The following is an 18,524-nucleotide window of genomic DNA, read 5'->3' on the forward strand; positions in this document are numbered from 1 at the left end:
TGCTGCGCCAGGTCGTGTTATGCCGAGCAGGTTTCTAGCCTCCTGTGATGCACGATGCCTTCGAGCTGACCGTCCGGGAAAGGGATCTTATATAAGGGTCTCTTTGATGTGTGGTTATTAGGGTTTGGAGAAGTGATGATCACTACAAAGGAACAGACTTGCTTGAGTGAAAAGAACTCTAGTTTGCATGAAACGGAACGGTGACTTATCTCATCGTACATGATTAGGATATTCACCTGTAACTTCCCCCATCTCTTTATAGAAGAGTTTGACTCTTACACGAACTCTTTTTAGGTGTTTTGGACTATCTCATACGAGATTTTCTAGGACTAGGGTTTTGCCTTGTACAGTGGTCGAATGAGCTGGCTCCAACGTGGCATGCAACTGTATAATGGAGCTTAATTAAGTAAAAAAACAATGACAGGGTGAATAATAGATCGAAAATAGAAAGACAAACACCTCATTAATTAATATATCCGTAGACTTAATTTGACTCTTATGCAGTCTTGTCCTCTAGAATGAAGTGGTAGAGACAAGAGAGAAGTGCTTAGAAACTCCTAAGCCTCATGCACAAACGCAATCGAATGTTGAATACTTTAATCAATGCAAATCAAAGTCCTTCGTATCTGTGAAGAAGTGTAATCAAAGTTTTTTCGATAAACGATACGGAGAATTGTATGCGCGAGATTAGAGAATTGCCTACGCGTGGCAACTTAAATTGTGCTTTTCGATATATATGTTTAAGACGTGATAGCACTTAAATAAAGATTTTAGGACTTAATTGTATTGACCGAAAGGTTTGTTAAAGTTTATTCAAAGAAAAGAAGAATTCGCACTAAAATGCTTTAAAATATATATATACTACCTTGTTCTTAATGATAAAATATTCTTAAAGTTATTCATTGGAACAATGTAAGATTTGGAGACGCGCTTCCGTTTGAGGTTTACGCTGTATCGTATTTGAATTTCTCAGCGATCCTTTGTCATGGTGTCTTGACCTGTAAAGCTCTTTGGAGAGAAGACACATAGAACATTGCTAATGCAAACGACATACTAGGTATGCTGGATTATTAATTAATTCAGTATCTAGTCGTTGAAATGTCAATGGAAGGATGTTTCGATTCGAACAATATAATCCAAACATATGCTCTTAGAGCTTGGTCGGGCATGGTTGAGATCTGAGAAAAAACATCAACTAATCATCGCCAATCTCTGCTGCATATGATGTCTTTCGAGGGAATTCGCTCTGTGGCGAATAGGCCGTGGCAAAGATTTTTATCACATGGTATCAATGACATACAATCCATTATAATATAACAATTGCCATTTACATCTTAATAATTTGTCATTTGTCGTGCAATTAATGATAAACAAATAATTACATACACTTCAACATATATATCCTCATTCTTTCCATGCTAAGCCATCATTATTTAATCGGAAGCCATAGATAGATAATCGGTAACTTAGGAACTAGAACATATAAATCGACAACTTCAAAACATGCAACTTTATTTGGAAATCGACAGCTCAATCCATAGTTTGACAACCTTGAACCAGACGATTTTAGTCGAAATCGACAACTTGAAATGGGCAACTTTGGTCAGAAATCGACTTCTTCGAAATGGGCTACTTGAAGTTTGACACATAGAAATCAATAACTTGGATAATCGGTCAGTTATTTAACAATATGTAAGTTGATCAGGAAATCGATGTACTTAGAAAGTTTATTGGATTATCAAAATTGGCAAAAGACTAGAAATAGCATACCACATAAATCACGTGGTACAAGTATGACCAAGCTGATCATATATTTGCCTTTCAATCATTGTACTGCAATATGCATATGTTGGCCTTTCTAGCTAGGACTCTGTTATCTAGCTCTTCCTATATCTTAGTAGGATTATCAAATTAATTGAAGCGGCCCTAAATGGAATGAAATCGACCGCTTACACCCATAGGCAAGCCAAGCACAAATCAGACCTGTGCAAGCAATCGGCATGCATGCGTATAGAGAGAGACTTTTTACACCAGACTACAGTAGAACATCGCAAATACATAAAATGCATACAAGCTTAAGGCACTATGATCCGTAGAACTAGGAAATAAGTCCTGCCAAAAGCTTAAACAAGATGGCTTAAACAAGATGACCAGTCGGATGAGTCAGAGGGTCTTGAAATTCTGTTGGTTTACTCCACTTGAATTATTGCAAAGCTCACTTCCATATGCGGAATTTTCATCTGGGGCCATTGGGTTGCTTCCCATATGAGCCTAATGCAAGCATAGGATGACAATTTGTTAGAATTTGTACCATATAAAGGCGATGGAGAAAATTTAGAACAGAAGTAATCCTGAACGTCAAAAGCAATTCTACCATCACTTATGCTTCTTGGCAAAAAATGGGAAAAAAAAAGCTTGGAAATAAACTAAATCTATGTACTTTTATTTTGTGCAATTCCAATTGAAAATGGTAATGTACGGGGATAATGACACAAATAGTCCCTGAAATTTAGCCCAATGTGCAATTTGGTCCCTGAACTTTTAATTTGTTCAATGTAGTCCATGAACTTTGGCCTAATGTTTAATGTGGTCCATGAATTTTTAATTTGTTCGATATGGTCCCTGAACTTTTGGTGCATGTTCAATGTAGTCCTTGAACTATATGAAAATGTTCAATGTAGTCCGTGAACTTGAATTAATGGAAGGACTACATGGAACATTTTCATAAAGTTTAGGGACTAAATTAAACATGCATTAAAAATTCGGGGATAACATTGAACAAATGAAAAGTTCATAGACCACATTGCATATTGGGTTAAAGTTCAGGAACTACATTGAACAAATTAAAAGTTCGGGGACCACATTGAACATTGGGCCAAAGTTCGAGGACTGTTTGTTTCATTTTTCCTAATGTATGATAGAAACTTTCAATTTGAATTGAATGCAAAGGAGAGTTATTTTCCATATAAATTCATTCCAACAGGCAGTCAGTTTTGGATTTTGATTAAGCGAACAGCATGCTGGACAAGTTCCCACTATATTTTGATTAATCACTTCGGCCACTTTGTGGTTGCAGGAGGATGGCAGCCGGCGCCCAAATCTTGTACCGGCCTCGCCCGAAGGGATTGGAATCGGAGCTCTCTCCCTCTCTTTGCATTCACCGCTGCAGATGTTGATATTGGTAAGAGAATCATCATCCTTCATCTTGCTCGAATGGAAACGCGAGCTCAGGTTGTTGGACTTGGACCGTTGACATTATAATATTCATTGTCGTTGTCAGCGAATTCCAGCTCGACGCCAGCATCTTCGACGATTGTTGTGGACAATCTGAGTGTGTACATGCAGATCACAGATGTGGCATCGATTTCAGTGGATTGTGACATTTTAGACCGCTCGTTTCAGTTGTTCAGGGATTGTTGCCTGGCGACTTGCTTAAGGAATTGGAGTGTCGAGGCTCTTGCTACTGCTGCTCTGGTTCAAGCTATTAGGGAGGCACAAGAACCTAGAACTCTTCAAATGATATCTCAGGATCCGTTACTTCTAGATAACTTAATACATTGCTTTTTCAGTCAAACGTGTTTTTGTAGAAACAATCGATAGCATTTCTTCTGAAAGGTATAGTTGGATGCTGCTATGCATTACACTTGAAGTGTGCGCCTGAGGTTGATGGCGGTCCCTGCAGCACATCCCTTTTGTTTGCAGATGCTACTGTGGTGGATGTAAGACTTCATAAATCGTTTCGTGCGATTATCCTATAATGGAATGCGTATCTGCAGAGGAATCCATGTTCTGCATCTTATACAGCTGGTTTAGTTGGAACTATGCTGCTATGCAGTAGACTTCCTGTTCCTTTATCCAATACTTAGTCTCAGAAAGATCCCTGGTGATGTGTTGTGGATGAGGATGCTTATTTGCTCTCTAGGCTTTCAAAAATGTCTGTATCTTAATAACGGAACTTTATGCTAGGATAGGATGGTCTGCGTTTCTCTTAGGTTGAAATTTTTTTAATTCATGTTGATTTCCACTGTTTCTTGGCAATTAAAAGTGGATCTTGGGACTAATTACACAAAGAGGGTAGGCTAAAAGTATGTTCTGCTATTGGAGAGACTGATGAATAAAACCTTGACAAACCTTGATTGTAACGATCTGATCCGATGAGGGTGGGGAGTGATCTTCGGGGCCAGAAGGCTCGAATAAGGAGCGGTCAGGCTTCTATGATGGCAAAGGGAACAAGAATTGAATCGAACTGCACACCTAATAGGGAGAGAAAGTGCCTGAGATATGTGTGTGTGTGAAACCTGGAATTAACTCACGAAAGCACATTTTGACATAAAATGGCTTTGCTGTGAATCTCCAAAGCTAAGCTTGCCTAACAAGATGGGTGACCTCCTGGAAAAGTGCCTGCCTATATGTCAAAGGATAAAATCGTGAGGCTCGGAATGGGACAAATTAAACCTGGACAATATCTCGAGTGAGTTTAGGAATGTCACAATATGGTATCAGAATGGGACTCCCTCTAATAGGTGTGTAGTTCGGGGACGAACCACATGAAAGCTAGTGGGCCTATAATGACCCAGTCTGACGAGGGCGAGGAGTGGTCGTCGGGGCAGAGGGCGAGGACAAGGAGCGGCTCCTAGCAGGCTTCTAGAATGACGAAGGGAGTAAGAAGGAACAGAATTGCACACTTACGAGGAGAGAGCGTGCCTATATATATATATTTATGTCTATGTGCGCCTGTGAAATCTTAAATTAAATCATAGATGCGCTTTTTGACGTAAAACATGCTCAAGCTAGAACACTACCAAGATTGGTAACCTCTTGAGAAAGTATTTGACTGTGCGCCAAAGAATAAAACATTGAGACTCAAAATGGGATAGGCCAAAATGAGCAATACCTCGAGTGGTATCTCCCGTTTGTATCATGCAAGATGAAAGAAATTGGCATCATGTGTAGACATGGCCACTAATCATGTGCGTGAAATGGTCTTTGTCTAATAGTTATACGTCCACTCAAAATCAGCTGTCGGTGTCGAACTCTCTCTTGGCTGTTTGGACCACAGCTGAGACAGTGGTCCAGGAAAACACGCTGCTAGCCACACACCTCAACCAAATACAACTCTATTAGTACATCTTTTCCGCAGGCCAATTGACTTTCAGAAGGTTATCGGTCATATCTATGGCATTAACAGTCTCAAAACCCGAAGATAGGTCTTCGTACATAACAACAGAACATATGTGCGCTCTGCAGACCTTGCGGTACTTAGGAAGAAATTAATGAGTTTTCTCTTGCCGGCATCAGAGAACATGTTATGGGATGCTTAATGATTTGCATCGTTGGTTGGAGCACAATTTGCATTCTTTGATGATTTTGTCGCACTTCTTCATCGTTTATATCTTTCTGGTATCTTCTAGGAACTTGCTCCTAAGGGAGATCTGCCACAAGTTACTTGTGTTCCATGTTCTGCCGGTGTTAATGCCCTTTAATTACAATCTTTAGAGCCTCTCAGACTTTCTTCATTTCCTTCATGGGCATCGACGTGAACTTCCTACTATATTCTTTTGCCTTTGTTTTTATCTTCTGCATTTGCGCTCGACAAAGAGTGAAGACGGTTCCGTATCATCTCGAAATTAAACTCATCGCAAAATGTTTGTAGGTAGACCATCCGAAATGAGTCCACCATAGCTATCCCTTGGAGACATTTTGAAGGTGCTCCGAAATACGCCTTCCCCGATCTACCCAAGCAAGTCAAATCGCGACAAACTGTACAAATTTCTTTGTTCTTTTTTACTAATATTCCTTATGCTGTAAAAACTTTGGACAGACGAGAATGTTGGTGTTTCGAGCAATAAGATTGCAATTTACTATTCGACATTCTTGAGTTATTACAGTACCATATCGAGGCAGTTACTTGAATGAAAAAGAATTCCAAGTGTCTCGGGCCACAAGAAAGAACCCAGACTCGGTTCAACAAAGCTTCTTCGCAGGGGAGGTGGGCCGCCAGAACGGGTGATCGGCCGGCCAATTAAAGAAAGCCCGGTCCACCCGAGTCTCGTTCTCTTTCTTGAATGTGATAACTGATTACGACAATGCATCTTTAACAAGCAAAACACTTAAAAAAAAAGTTCCAGTACCAGCACAGTGAGCTTAGTTTCTTTAGTAACTCTGGCTCTTTGTGCCTAGTTTTATCCAACATCAGAAACCTCTACATGGCTCTGCTCTGCTCTGATTTAACGCTATGACCTTGCCCAAAATTGGAAAGTACAGAAAGAAAGGGAAGTCAAAGGAGCATGCCAGGATGAGATCGAAAAGTCGAATGGACAATCCTCACAAAAACCTCGGTGGCATCGGGATCGCGTCACTCATTCCATGTCACCACCCATCCCCTCAAAGGCCTCGTACTCGTAATCCTCGTCAAGATTCTCCATTGTTTTTCCAAAGACGAAGGATTTCGTTCCCATCGTCGTGAAAGGCATGAGGCCGAAAGCTCGAGCGGTTTTGATCTCCCTCGCAACCTTCCTCCGTGCCTTGGCACTGATGCGAGTCTAAAAAAAGGGACAAACGGCAAATAAGCAAGAAAATCAATTTGCAGCTCAATTAATTTCCATAACCTAACTGATATTCGAACTTTACCGAGCTCCTCTTGATTATTATTCCAGCAGGAGTTATGAAATTTGCAAGGAACCTCACATTCTGCAGAAAATTGAACATTGAGAAAGTAAACCTCTAAGCAAAAAGATACCAACAGAACATGACAAACCATCCAAGCATGCAAAAGTTTCATGCAAGCTATGTCAATCATATATTATTAGGCGAACTACAGCGCTTTGAGAGAACTCATGCTGACATCGGGATAAACTCTGGCAACGCCTAAATTTATGTCATTCACCCCTTGATCTGAATAAGAGGTTTGTTCTTATAAATACACGGGATTACATTACAGAAACGGGATTGTGGCCTTCCTTCACTCTGGGGAAAATGTCCGCTCTTTACATCAGTAGATCGGGCATCTAGGCAAGATTGGTCATTTAACAGCTAGAAAAGCAGAACTAAGCGGAGCAAAATGGAAGAGAAATGTCAATGGAGCACAAATAACCAGAGATACGTATTGCCTGTAATACGAGTCACATGGTATCAATGGCCCCTAGAGATATACAATCTCCAAAGAAATATCAACCAATTTAAGAGCTTCAGCATGATGAAGGTATTAACCATATCACATGAAGCAGGGAACATGCTTGAAAAAGGTTTAATCAGAAGGGTATGAATGATTAACAGTGATCATCAAAGCACCTCTGGCTCATAAGAGGTGTTGTCAGTTCAACACAGCTGGTATACTATTTGACAATTCTAAACAAAACAATATGATCAACCCAATGCTTACCCTGAAATCAGCTTTTCTCAGCACTTCCGCTGTAGTAACTTCAAATTCCCGTCTTTTGGTGAACTTGCGCACTCCTGGTTTCTTAAGATCGAGATCCTAAAAGAAAGATAGATAAAGCACAGCGAAAATAAGGACACTTAAGTGAAAAGCAAAACACTGCAGGAGAAAGTTAGCAACATACATAAAGGACAACAGGTTTATGTATAATAGCTAAAACCATGACCCAATCCCTATAGGCCAATTAGTTTCCTGCCAAACACCGACGAAGTACATAATTCATAAGTAGCAACAGATTTCTCTCCCAAATCATAATATCCGGGCGGCGTGTACAGCACAAGCAGATTAATATAGAAGATTCACATAGGAAAACCCTCCACAGAGAGTAACCCTGAAAAATTAAAGTTATTCACAACAAAAATGCAGTTGATCAATCAAAGAGCATGAGAAAAAGGTAGATATAGTGCACAACTTCTAATCCCTCAACCACTTTATGAGTTTAAAGTGTTTTATTGGACTACATAGAATCACACTACGGTACCTTTATATCATATTTCATTCCCGGAAAAAATTTCATATCAGGTCTAAATGAATAATCTTCTTGTTCTACTTCGTCCCAATCGAACTTGAAGTACATGGCTTCTTTCTTCAATCTCCCATCCATACCATCTGATAATGTATTTAAACTATCTTGTAAGCCATCAAACATCCGGAAGCTATTATCTTCACCATTCAGTCTCGAACCATATCTGGCCTTGTCAATTCTGTCAAACTTCTGGAAAAAAGCATCAGTTTTTGAATCACTTCCAGAAAAGCCACCAAATATCCGCCGCTCAAATTCATCAGCAGGCTCGGATGAATTAGAACTTTCTTTGTCATTACTGTTATGACCTGCAGAACAATACATCAACAGGTTGGCAGAATCATAAAAGGAACAGGGCACATTATGAAGTTTTCTCAAGAACACCCATGTAAGAGAATTGCAAAGGAAACCAAACCTACTTCACAAATCTGTTCATGTAGTTTCATGTTGAGTATTTTCAAACATACATTATATCGATGGTTGAAGATTATAAGTCAGCCCCAGAAAAATAAGACAGGCCGCTTGTCAACAATGTTTACAACCAAACGCCGCTGAAGAAAGGAGAAAACAAAGAGAACCTTATTATAACAAGCAAACTCCCCACCAAGTAACGAAATGACTCACCCACAAGACTAAGCTTGAATTTTACACCTACACCATTTACAGTAAAAGGTATACACTTTGCATAAGCTTATTTCCCATGACAACAAGGAAGCTTAAGAAAGAAGAACCGCAACCCAATCCAACAAACAACACTCTCCATTCAAAACAAAACCAGACAAAAGAGCGTTCCCAACAATGCTTGGACCACTCCAACAGCTCGGAACGGCACCTGGACAATGAAAACCCAAAAGTACCTGACGCATTCACCGAGAGGGTTCTAGCTAAATGGGGACGATGGAATTGCCGCGGTAAGCCATTACTCAAGGATCGCATCACAGCCCGAGAAAGCGTCATCTCTCCTCCTAACACCAGAATCTTCCGTGTGCACGGCCGTTAAAGTCGGCTTTTGGACTCTTGTGAGACTGAATCACAGCAAGATCCTACAAATTTGAGCAAATCACTATCCAAGAAACGCGAATTCTTTACATTGCTCACGCCGACAGAGTTATCCGACATCATGAGGATTGCGAAGTAACTTCCAATGCTAGAAAAACAAACGAATTACCGACAGCTTAAGGTAATAGATGGCCACAGTCCCATTCAATACTCAAGAAACTAGAAAAAAAAGAACAAATTTAAGCTCAAGAAACAGCACAGGGGAATGAAACAGGTCAAAGTTCGCAAATTTATGGAGAAATGACGCCAAGAAACGCCAGAGATCCAAACCCAGAAACGAGAAAGCCCCCAACAAAGCGAACGAAAAAGAAGAAAGTGGAGGAAAGGCAAGCAAACCCAGCATCCCAAGCGGGCGTCGCCGATTTGGGCGGTGACGGCGAGCGCGCTCCCAATCGATTTCGAACAGAAGTGGCTTCAAACAGTGTCGAAGATCAACGCAGAACACGAACCATGCGTCGGTTTTGCAGAGGAATGGCTCGAATTCGGGTGCAATTTTTTGGGGGGGCTGGGGTTTAAGCTGGGAACTAGGGTTCTTTCTTTTTAGCTCCAGGAAACAAATTTCAGCATATAGAGAAAAATATCACACAAATTATTCTGTTTTATTGTCGTGAGAAATCCAATTAATTTTAGGTTAATACCGACAAACTCATTTACATATTTACCCAAAATTTAATCCTAAATCGATGCACATGTGATAATTTTCCGTTAAATTTTACTATCAATTACATGTGTTTGTCACAGGTGTACCGGTTTATAATTTTTCGTGGTATTAATCCAATTTAACAGAAATTAACGGATGGTAAAACTTGTCACAAATATACTATTTTTAGGTATTTGATAGTCAACAAATTAATATGGAGCAAATTTGTCACAAGTAAAGCAGTTTGGGATTTTTTATGAACAAAAAATTAATTTTTGAGTAAATTTATCACAAGTGTACAAATTTGAGGTTTTTCGTGGTTTTAATCCTTAATTTGAATAGAAAAGTGAGATAATTAATATGTATTAGGAATATAGGAGATAGCTTATTCCTGATTAATGTATATGATTTCCGGGGCCCAAAAAGATATACATTATTTCCTACTTTTAAAATCTAACTTAATACAAAGTTGCAGAGATACAGAGAAATTGAAAGTTATGCAAATTGGAAAAAAATAAACAAATGAATTGGAGCAATTTTAAAATGGTAGCTCGTTTTATTTCGACATCATTTGGTAGGACGAGGCAATGGAAATAAGATAAGAGAAATCGAGATGAATTGTGAAGAATTGAAAGATGATTTAATCAAAAGATTTTTGCTTTTTACGACATGTTGAAATGACATGTTTTGTTTTTTTTTTGTTGTTTGAGTTTTTTCTGTTTGTAATAGCAAAGTAAAGAAGTGTGCTTACCAAATCAAATTTCTTAATGAGGATAATTTTATTTTTGGTCTTGCAACTTATGTCGGTTGTGCAATCGAGTTCTTTGATTCTTAAATTGTCAAATCAAGTCCTTTTAACTTGATATTGTTTGGGCATTAAAATGAAACAAGAATTCTAAGGAGAGAACGAGGACCGAATTGTTGGAGTTGGCGAATACTTCGGGGACCCTTGTTTCTCACACCGGGTACGCCCACGTGAGCTTAGGGAAACTGAAGTGTTATCCCAGACGACATGTGACCCCTGCGTGTGGAATGCGGGGTTCGGGGGGACACGGGTGTCTGTTGCCGGTCGGCGAGCGGGGTTTGAGGGCGGCGTTGCCCCGACAAGGTTCCCAGTGGCCGGTCGGCGGGCTGCACCAGGGTGGCGGGCGAGGGCTCGGGCGGGCGCCCACGCATTCAACGGGGTTTGAGCTTTTATTTAAGGCTGTCGTATGGTGCGAGATTAAGATATTTCGTATAGGTTTAGGTTTTGGGCCTATTTGGGGGCACATATATATTTTGCTCGTTTTTCTGATCATTGTAACAAGTTAAGTGGCTGTAAACCGAAAATATAGCGAAATCTCTTTGCAGGACGTAGCCCTATTCGATGGTGGATCTGGGTAAATTCGTGCATCGTCTATTTTCTCTAATTTCTGCGTGATCGTTCTGTTTCGGTTCTCGATACATCCCTTCACGAATCACGTCTCGAACGGTGCAAGTGAAGCAACACGAGCATGCTTGCCCGAGTCGCAACCGTAAGAGGAGGTCACGCCTCAAGCAGAGGTGACAGCCGCATGGCATCCCCGACCCTCAAAATGAGGATCGAGAGCTAAGGACCCTCTCGACTCCGGTGAGGGCGGCTGATGGTGGTGATCGACCGACTGCTGCCACAATTGATCTCAGCCAATGCTCTAGAGTGGGTTGGTGGCGGCCGCCAACGTGAACCACCGGAACCACAAAGCGGACCGAAGTGACTGACAAACCAAAGAAAAGTAAAAGAGAATTTGACAGAAAAAGAAGAAGAAGAAGAAGAATTTGTCCAGCCAGGTTGGATTTCAGGAGTCGTGGTCAATGCGCTTTTGTTATTATTTGAGTTTTATTGTTTCAAAATGTCACGAGGAATAGCAAAAGTAAAGAGGTGTGCTTATCAAATCAAATTTCTCAATAAGGATAATACCATTTTTGTTGGGGCTAATTTAAAAAAAAGCAATAACTTTACTTCGAGCGATAATTTTAATCCGAATTTTTCTTTGTCTCAATAAAAAAAAACGCGAACTTTTACTCGAGTTCAAAATCTGGTCCCTGTAATTTAAAATTTTCACGTCTAAAAAGAGGGCAGGGGATGAATCATGCCTCGAGCGCAAGTAAAACCAAACAAGCATGCTCGCTCGAGCCGCGACCCCAGGCAAAGGTCACGCCTCGAGGAGAGAGGCGACGGCTGCACGGCGTCCTCGGCCCTCGAGTGAGTATTCCAGAGCTGAAAGACTCTCTCTCTCTCTCGCGACTCCGGCAAGGGCGCGCGAGACCAGCGGCGGTAATCGACCGGCCAACCGACACCGCCATCAATCTCGGTCGATGATCCACAGTGGGTTGGTGGCAACCAACCACCAACGTGAGCAACTGCAACCACAAGGCCGAAGCGATTAACAAACCAAACCCAAAAAAAAAAAAAAAAAAAGAGAGAGAGAGAATTTAAAAAAAAATGAAAAATTAAATTTGTCCAGCCGAGCTGGATTCCAGGAAGTCGCGGTCAACGTCGCCACCCCGAAGCTCGTAAGCGCCCACGTCAACAACCGTCGCGTAAAACGCCGACCGACGGTGACGGTCACCACGCACCGCAGTTCCAGAACCTTCTTCCCCTCCCCTCGCCACCGACACGTCACCGGGGCGCCGTGACCCACCCGCGGGTGACGCTAGCGCCTCCCCCCATCCTCCCCACTCTCGCCTGCCTTCACGCAACTTCCCCGAGGGCCGAATCCCCTCTTTCTTATCTAATCTTTATTCTAATTTAATCATTAAATTAAAATAAAATAATTAAAAAAAAAGGAAACCCTTTTTCTTTTTCTCGTTTTTCTTACTTTATTTTTTATTATTATTATTTTTAAATTTCGGGGATAGTTTCCTTCGTCTCCTCCTTTACCTTTTCGCCTTCAAAGCCAAAGCCCCCCCCCCCCCCCACCCCCCACAAAGCTGCGATCTTTACTCCTCCCATTCGAAATCCCAATCCCCCCGATCTCTCTCTACTCTCTGCTCTCTCTCTCTCTCTACTTTCTCTCTCTAAAAACCCTAGCTGACGATCGGCGGGACGTCCATGGGGCGCGATTCATTGGCGAAGTTGCTGGCGCCGGGGTTCCGGTTCCACCCCACCGACGAGGAGCTGGTCCGGTACTACCTGAAGCGCAAGGTCTCCGGCAAGCCCCTCCGCATCGACGCCATCTCCGACGTCGACGTCTACAGATGCGAGCCCTGGGATCTCCCCGGTAAATAATTCATTCCCCCCCTTCCTTTTTTCCCGTACAGATCTTGCTCCCGCGGTTCCTGATTTTGTTTGATCGTCTGGGCTTCCGGCGCGTCATTTGGTGCTTGCTTGTGAATTTGACTCGCTGTGTGTTTGACCGTGAAGACTCGCGGCGGGGGTTCTTTCTTTCCTTTCTTATCTTTTGCTTTTTGGGGATTTCGGCTTAGGTCAAGTTGGGGATTTTTTTTGGGTTCTTGGGGGATTCGCCTGACTGGAATTTGCATTGGTAAGCGAATTATCTTGCTATAATTGAGACGCTGTGTCTTGGGAACTTCAATCGGGCAGTGCAGGGGAGGCCAAAAAAATCTTCTTCCTCTGACAATTCTTTATGACCCCGCCCCCGCCCCCCCGAATCCAACAAGCGGAATTTGTTGAGACGCCTTGCGATTTTGACTGAGCGCGTGAACTGATCTTTTAGGTGTGTGTCGTTCTACTTCGTATCCTGGACAAAGGTGAGTGGGATGAAATTCAGTCTAGCTTAGCGGTGTCGGGTTCTGGCAGTTTTTTTCTTTGGTGTGGGTCCACCCTGGAATCCTGGATAGTGAGGACCCATCGTCCTCTACATCCTGAGGCCAGCGTGGAAGCTCATAATGCGTCCTTGGCGAGGATGCGTGATCGATTCTTCGCCCTGAATTTGTTGTGGTTGTATTGACTTGGTGGTGAATAGTGAGATTGAGGAGCTATATCTCTGGCGGCACCTTCCAGTTTTGCTGGAACAAGCATCAAGAGGCGAGGTAGGTCTGCAATTCGATGGATGAGGCAAGTTAGCTGCGGCAATCGATATGCCGTATTGCTTGTCGAATGTTACAGTGGATGATATTACTGGACAAATGTTTTTTTCCATGTGGCAAAGCCACATCCGGTTGACTACTATCAAGTCCATGGTCTGAAATTATAATGGAAATGGGTCCATTGAGGTTTTAAATTCTGATTTGGTAGGAGGTGTATTTCAAAAAGTAGTCGTTTCTTCTCTTCTATTCCAATTCATTTTCTTAATGAATTCAGTCGAGGCAAACTTATTTTGATTTCATTTTTGATGTTCCAGATAAGTCGAAATTGAAAACTAGAGACCGTGAGTGGTACTTCTTCAGTGCGCTGGATAAGAAGTATGCAAATGGGTCAAAGACAAATCGTGCCACAGAGAATGGTTACTGGAAGACGACAGGGAAGGACAGGCCAATCTTTCATTACTCTCGAACAGTTGGAATGAAGAAAACTTTGGTTTACCATAATGGGCGAGCTCCACGTGGACAGCGCACTAATTGGGTTATGCATGAATATCGTCTCACCGATGAAGAATTGGAGAAGGCTGGAATTCCGCAAGTGAGTTTATTATGCTGTAAAATTGTTAAACATAGATGGCATTTTGTTTTTTCTTCTTGACATCTCAATTACTATTGACACTTAACTTTTTGCTTTTTGGTTGTTTGTCGGATTGTTTGGGTCCCGAAGGATTCATTCGTGCTGTGCAGGATTTTTCAGAAGAGTGGTCCCGGCCCAAAGAACGGGGAGCAATATGGTGCCCCGTTCATTGAGGAGGAGTGGGAGGATGATGATGTGGCTCTGTTTCCTGATCAGGAGGCAATGGTGGTTGTTGATGATGAATATGTTGAGGCAGATGACTTGGATCAGGTTCGGTTTTCTTGTGTTACTTCCTTCAACAATTTGGTGTCCATAGTGTCACAGTAAAATCACACTCCTATAGAAGGTATTAATTTAGCGGATGTCCAGATTTATCTGTAAAGGCAATTGGTTTTGTAATCACGATTTGGAAGTGGGAAAAGAGCGATTTTTCATGAAACTATCAGAGAGGGAGTGTAGAACTGAAAAGATGCAACCGACTTCCATGGACTTGATCAATTCACAATGGGCCTCCAATTATAGGTGTCTCCTTGCAGGGCTTACCTTTGTTGATTGTTGGCAATCTTTAGTTGAAGCTGTTATATGAACATAGGTTTTAAGGGTTCTCCAGGGTTTGAACCTTGAAACAGTGTACTGGTGCCAAAAATACTTCAAAAGTGTGGTAACACAAACGGCAGAGATATCTTCTGCATCCTGAGGGTAACAAGTTGGGAGACCTTAACATGAAGTCGAGGGAATTTTGCTTTCCTTTTCCCCTTGGCGCTAGAGAAAATCCTTCATTTACAGAAGCACCTTGTATTTTATGTCTTATGTTATTTGTTATTTTTTTTCTTTGTTAATTCTGTGTTTTATTTAGCGGACGGAATTGATTCTGTGTGTTGCAAGTGTAATAGTGAGCTAGATTGTTTAAACAATTTCACAAAAGGGTGACACTTCTTTTATTAAGTTATAGTACATTCTTGTTACAAAAGAATTATAGTCCTTCCCATGAAGAGAGAGAGAGAGAGAGAGAGAGAGAGAGAGAGAGAGAGAGAGAGAGAGAGAGCTGAAAGTCAGGAGATCTGGTCATTTGAGGGATAGTAAAACATGAATAAATTTGGCAAAGGCATTGTCGACTGACCTGGACCTACCCTCTTCTCTTGGAAATGGCGATGAGCCCCACGAGCAATAGAACTGCCCTCTAGGTGAAGAAATTTTCAAACTACTCCGGAGAGAGTCGATTTTCTAGCCATTGTGGGCATCCTGATCAATGCCTCAGGAAGATCCATATATTTTAATAGTATTCACATGACCTCATGTTTATACCTGGATCTCTAGATGCCACCGCCCAATATCTTAAAGTGATATGGAAAGCTTAAAATTCTAGAAGTGAGGTGCTCTATCACCATCAAGCACTTGGCTATGTAAAGTGAGGCTCTTTTTGGAAACTCTCTTTGACTAATTAATTGTATTAAGGAATACTAGGTGATCACCTTTGACGGGACCCAAAAAAATCAACTTGCACGATAAATTAATCCAGGCAGTTGTTGGATATCTTATGCAGTCCATTTCATCTGCTGGGCAGAAAATTTTGTCGTGTGCAGTTCAACCTAATTTTACAGCAGCCATGCATCATTCTTTGCTGGAGAAGTAGAGAATCAAGATGAGGACTTGACCTGTGCAATTTTAATGAAGTTCATGCACTGTCAAGTGTCAGCCAGGATTGGATAACTAGAAAAGAGGGTTAGAGGGTGGAAAATCAGAAGATACGTGTACGGTTAAGTTTTTCACAAGCAAGTGGCTTCCTGTCAGGGCAATATGAAGTTCTGTAAAATCTGCTTAGTCTTTGTTAACTCTCCTCACATCACGAGATTATTAAGTCCTTGCTTTAGCATCTATTGTACTGTCTCTTTTTCTCTTCTTTTTTGGGCTTGGAAGGTTGGTCCTGATCATTGTATGTTCTCGTGTTTTAGTTACTTCCAATTATTCTTCTGTCATGTGTGAGATAATATATGTAGGACTACTATTTTGGCTTCTTTCTTTGCCCTTGTTTACACAGAGCCTTTATCGGAGTCTCCACTTGCATTACCTTAATTCTTACACCATTTTTGTGTTTCAGAGTATTGATGTTGGAATTGAATCTGGAGATGCTCCAGTTCCTCTGAACTTCCATCATGGTGAGACAAGCCAGGGCACTGAGCACTCAAATGACCTCACTGAAGATGAGCAAAAGCCTCTGATAGAAACCAATGCAGTTCAAGCCGGTTCGCAACAGCAGGATGAGCAGTTCTTTGTTTTACCAGAGCAATACCGGAGGGAGATGAAAGCCATTGAGAAGGGATACATTGACCAATCAGATGATAATGCCAATCCTGTGGATGCCAATTACTTTCTCAATGGGCCATACTTAGATGGAGCTGAAGATCACCTTCCAGGAGATGAGTTCTACCTCCAGACAAATGACCTTGCTAATCTCCTTGGGGAGGATGCGGCAGATTTTGCTGTTGACGACTACCTAACATTCTTTGATGCAGATGATGAGAACGTCTTGCCATATGAATCCTCTCAACTTCCATCTGAAAATGCGCTTTCTGATCACACACTTAATGCCGAGGTAAGTCTGCTTCATATTTTGGAGAAGTACTGTGGCATTTCCAGTTGCCGCTCTATTGAATCGTTTGTCTTGCAGCATGTTAATGGAGGAAATGAAGAAGTCCCTCTGGCAGGAGGCAATCTTCCTTCAGAATCTTGCAGTAAGGACTCTGCGTCAACTTCGAAGCCACATTTGGATTCAAAGGACCCTGACGAAAGTAAGAGTTGACCTTTATTATGACCTGGCACCATCTGAAATATCTCCTTTCCTTTGCGTCTTTAATTGTCCCTTTATTTCTATATGAATTGCTTTTCACATTTGCCTGAGCATAATCTGGATTTATTCCTGTAGGTTTCAAGTATCCATTGATGAAAGCAGCCAGTCAAATGTTAGGCAGCTTCCCTGCTCCTCCTGCTTTTGCTGCAGAGTTCCCGGTGAAAAATGTGGCACTTCATCTCAATTCAGCTGCACAGCCTTCAAGTTCTGCTCATGTTACTGCTGGCATGATAAGAATAAGAAACATGAATTTGGTTGGCAGTGGAATGGATTGGTCAGTTGGTAAGAATGGAGAACTCAATATCGTTCTATCTTTTGGGATGTCCCAAGCTGATGTCAGCCCCATCAATTCTGGCCTGCTTTCTCGCAAGACACCATCAGTGGTTTCATGGAGCTGGTGCTTCTTTTTGTTCTTTTGGATTATACTTATCTCGGTCAGCGTTAAAGTCGGGACCTCTATCTACTCAAGGTAGCAGGATACTGGAAAAGGTGGCAATCTCGGCCACTGGAATGGAGATAGCAGATAAAAACTCACATAGGAATATACTATTCTAGTTATCTTTCTGGAGGACTCTGACATATTTTGCTTAAGTTATCCTATGTCAAGTGCAAAACTATTGCTCGGCCTTTTTTAATATGTACCGACGATGTTGAACCCCGATGTTGATGGGTATCTGTTGTGGCGTTTGTTGTATTTGCTACAGCCCATGGATAGGATTGGAATCATCAGATCAATGTGTATGTCAGCTCCATTTTTTCGTTCCGCTTGCTGTTTGATGCAGATGGATCGCCTCGCCTTCTATGACGCCTATGATATTATTGATTTACCTTTAGGTGGTGAATGCATAATGTTCTGCACTCATATTGTCGGGAGTATTTTGTGTATTGGAGCAATGCGGAAACAAGTGAGAGATGGAATATGCCGTGTTCGAGTGGCGTTGGGGGACAAGCAAGTCAAGAGTAGCCAGATGAGTTTTGATTCTGTTGAGAGATTTGAAGTCAGGATGAATGGCCCGGCTGTGGATTTTTCTAATGGCATGCTTGCTACACACGGATGCAAGGATGGGAAGGCGTCACCATCCATTTGCTCGGCCGCGGCAGTGGAATTAGGACTCAGAAGAAAATTGTTTCCGAGAGTATCCCGATTTATATATTTGAAATATTCTGTACAAGAAATCTCAAAAAGAAGAAGTTTTGGATCCGAATACAAGGTGACAGCAAACGCTGGTCCCGTGTTTTTCTTCACTAAGGATTTGACGAGACTTGCCACCAAAGTGTCGATCCACATTCCGTTGAATGATTTAGTGGCATATGCGCACGCCAACTGCGCCAACTACTGAAGCTACTGAGTCAGTCAGCTAGAACAAACCGATTACG

General features: G+C 41.8%; 2 protein-coding genes across 2 annotated transcripts; one reads left to right on the forward strand and one right to left on the reverse strand.

Annotated features, from left to right (window-relative positions):
• Nucleotides 1-6,037: 6,037 nt before the first annotated feature.
• LOC115662228 (uncharacterized) lies at nt 6,038-9,347 on the reverse strand. The gene is made up of 5 exons (XM_030584401.2): nt 8,819-9,347; nt 7,920-8,269; nt 7,382-7,477; nt 6,631-6,690; nt 6,038-6,542 (listed from the first exon to the last, which is right to left on the reverse strand). Exons 1-5 carry the CDS (start codon nt 8,916-8,918, stop codon nt 6,360-6,362), a joined length of 789 nt encoding a protein of 262 aa, XP_030440261.1. The 5' UTR covers nt 8,919-9,347; the 3' UTR covers nt 6,038-6,359.
• A 3,288-nt stretch (nt 9,348-12,635) lies between these two features.
• LOC115662229 (NAC domain-containing protein 78-like) lies at nt 12,636-17,911 on the forward strand. Its single transcript, XM_030584402.2, has 6 exons — nt 12,636-12,899; nt 13,983-14,260; nt 14,390-14,569; nt 16,398-16,892; nt 16,968-17,088; nt 17,223-17,911. Exons 1-6 carry the CDS (start codon nt 12,731-12,733, stop codon nt 17,618-17,620), a joined length of 1,641 nt encoding a protein of 546 aa, XP_030440262.1. The 5' UTR covers nt 12,636-12,730; the 3' UTR covers nt 17,621-17,911.
• Nucleotides 17,912-18,524: the final 613 nt, after the last annotated feature.

This window comes from Syzygium oleosum, unplaced genomic scaffold (assembly GCF_021117445.2).
Source record: "Syzygium oleosum isolate NSW1041296 unplaced genomic scaffold, Sole_v2.1 Sole_v2.07, whole genome shotgun sequence".
NCBI classification, from domain to species: Eukaryota; Viridiplantae; Streptophyta; class Magnoliopsida; order Myrtales; family Myrtaceae; genus Syzygium; species Syzygium oleosum.

What these genes read in the sequence shown, in the direction of transcription:
- LOC115662229 (XM_030584402.2), top strand. Translation starts at nt 12,731, where the DNA reads ATGGGGCGCGATTCATTGGCGAAGTTGCTGGCGCCGGGGTTCCGGTTC. An exon ending in CGAGCCCTGGGATCTCCCCG is followed by an intron (nt 12,900 to 13,982) that starts GTAAATAATTCA and finishes TTGATGTTCCAG; the next exon opens with ATAAGTCGAAATTGAAAACT. An exon ending in AGGCAGATGACTTGGATCAG is followed by an intron (nt 14,570 to 16,397) that starts GTTCGGTTTTCT and finishes TTTGTGTTTCAG; the next exon opens with AGTATTGATGTTGGAATTGA.
- LOC115662228 (XM_030584401.2), bottom strand. Translation starts at nt 8,918, where the DNA reads ATGACGCTTTCTCGGGCTGTGATGCGATCCTTGAGTAATGGCTTACCG. An exon ending in CCTCTCGGTGAATGCGTCAG is followed by an intron (nt 8,270 to 8,818) that starts GTACTTTTGGGT and finishes ATTGTTCTGCAG; the next exon opens with GTCATAACAGTAATGACAAA. An exon ending in TGAGAAAAGCTGATTTCAGG is followed by an intron (nt 6,691 to 7,381) that starts GTAAGCATTGGG and finishes AATTTTCTGCAG; the next exon opens with AATGTGAGGTTCCTTGCAAA.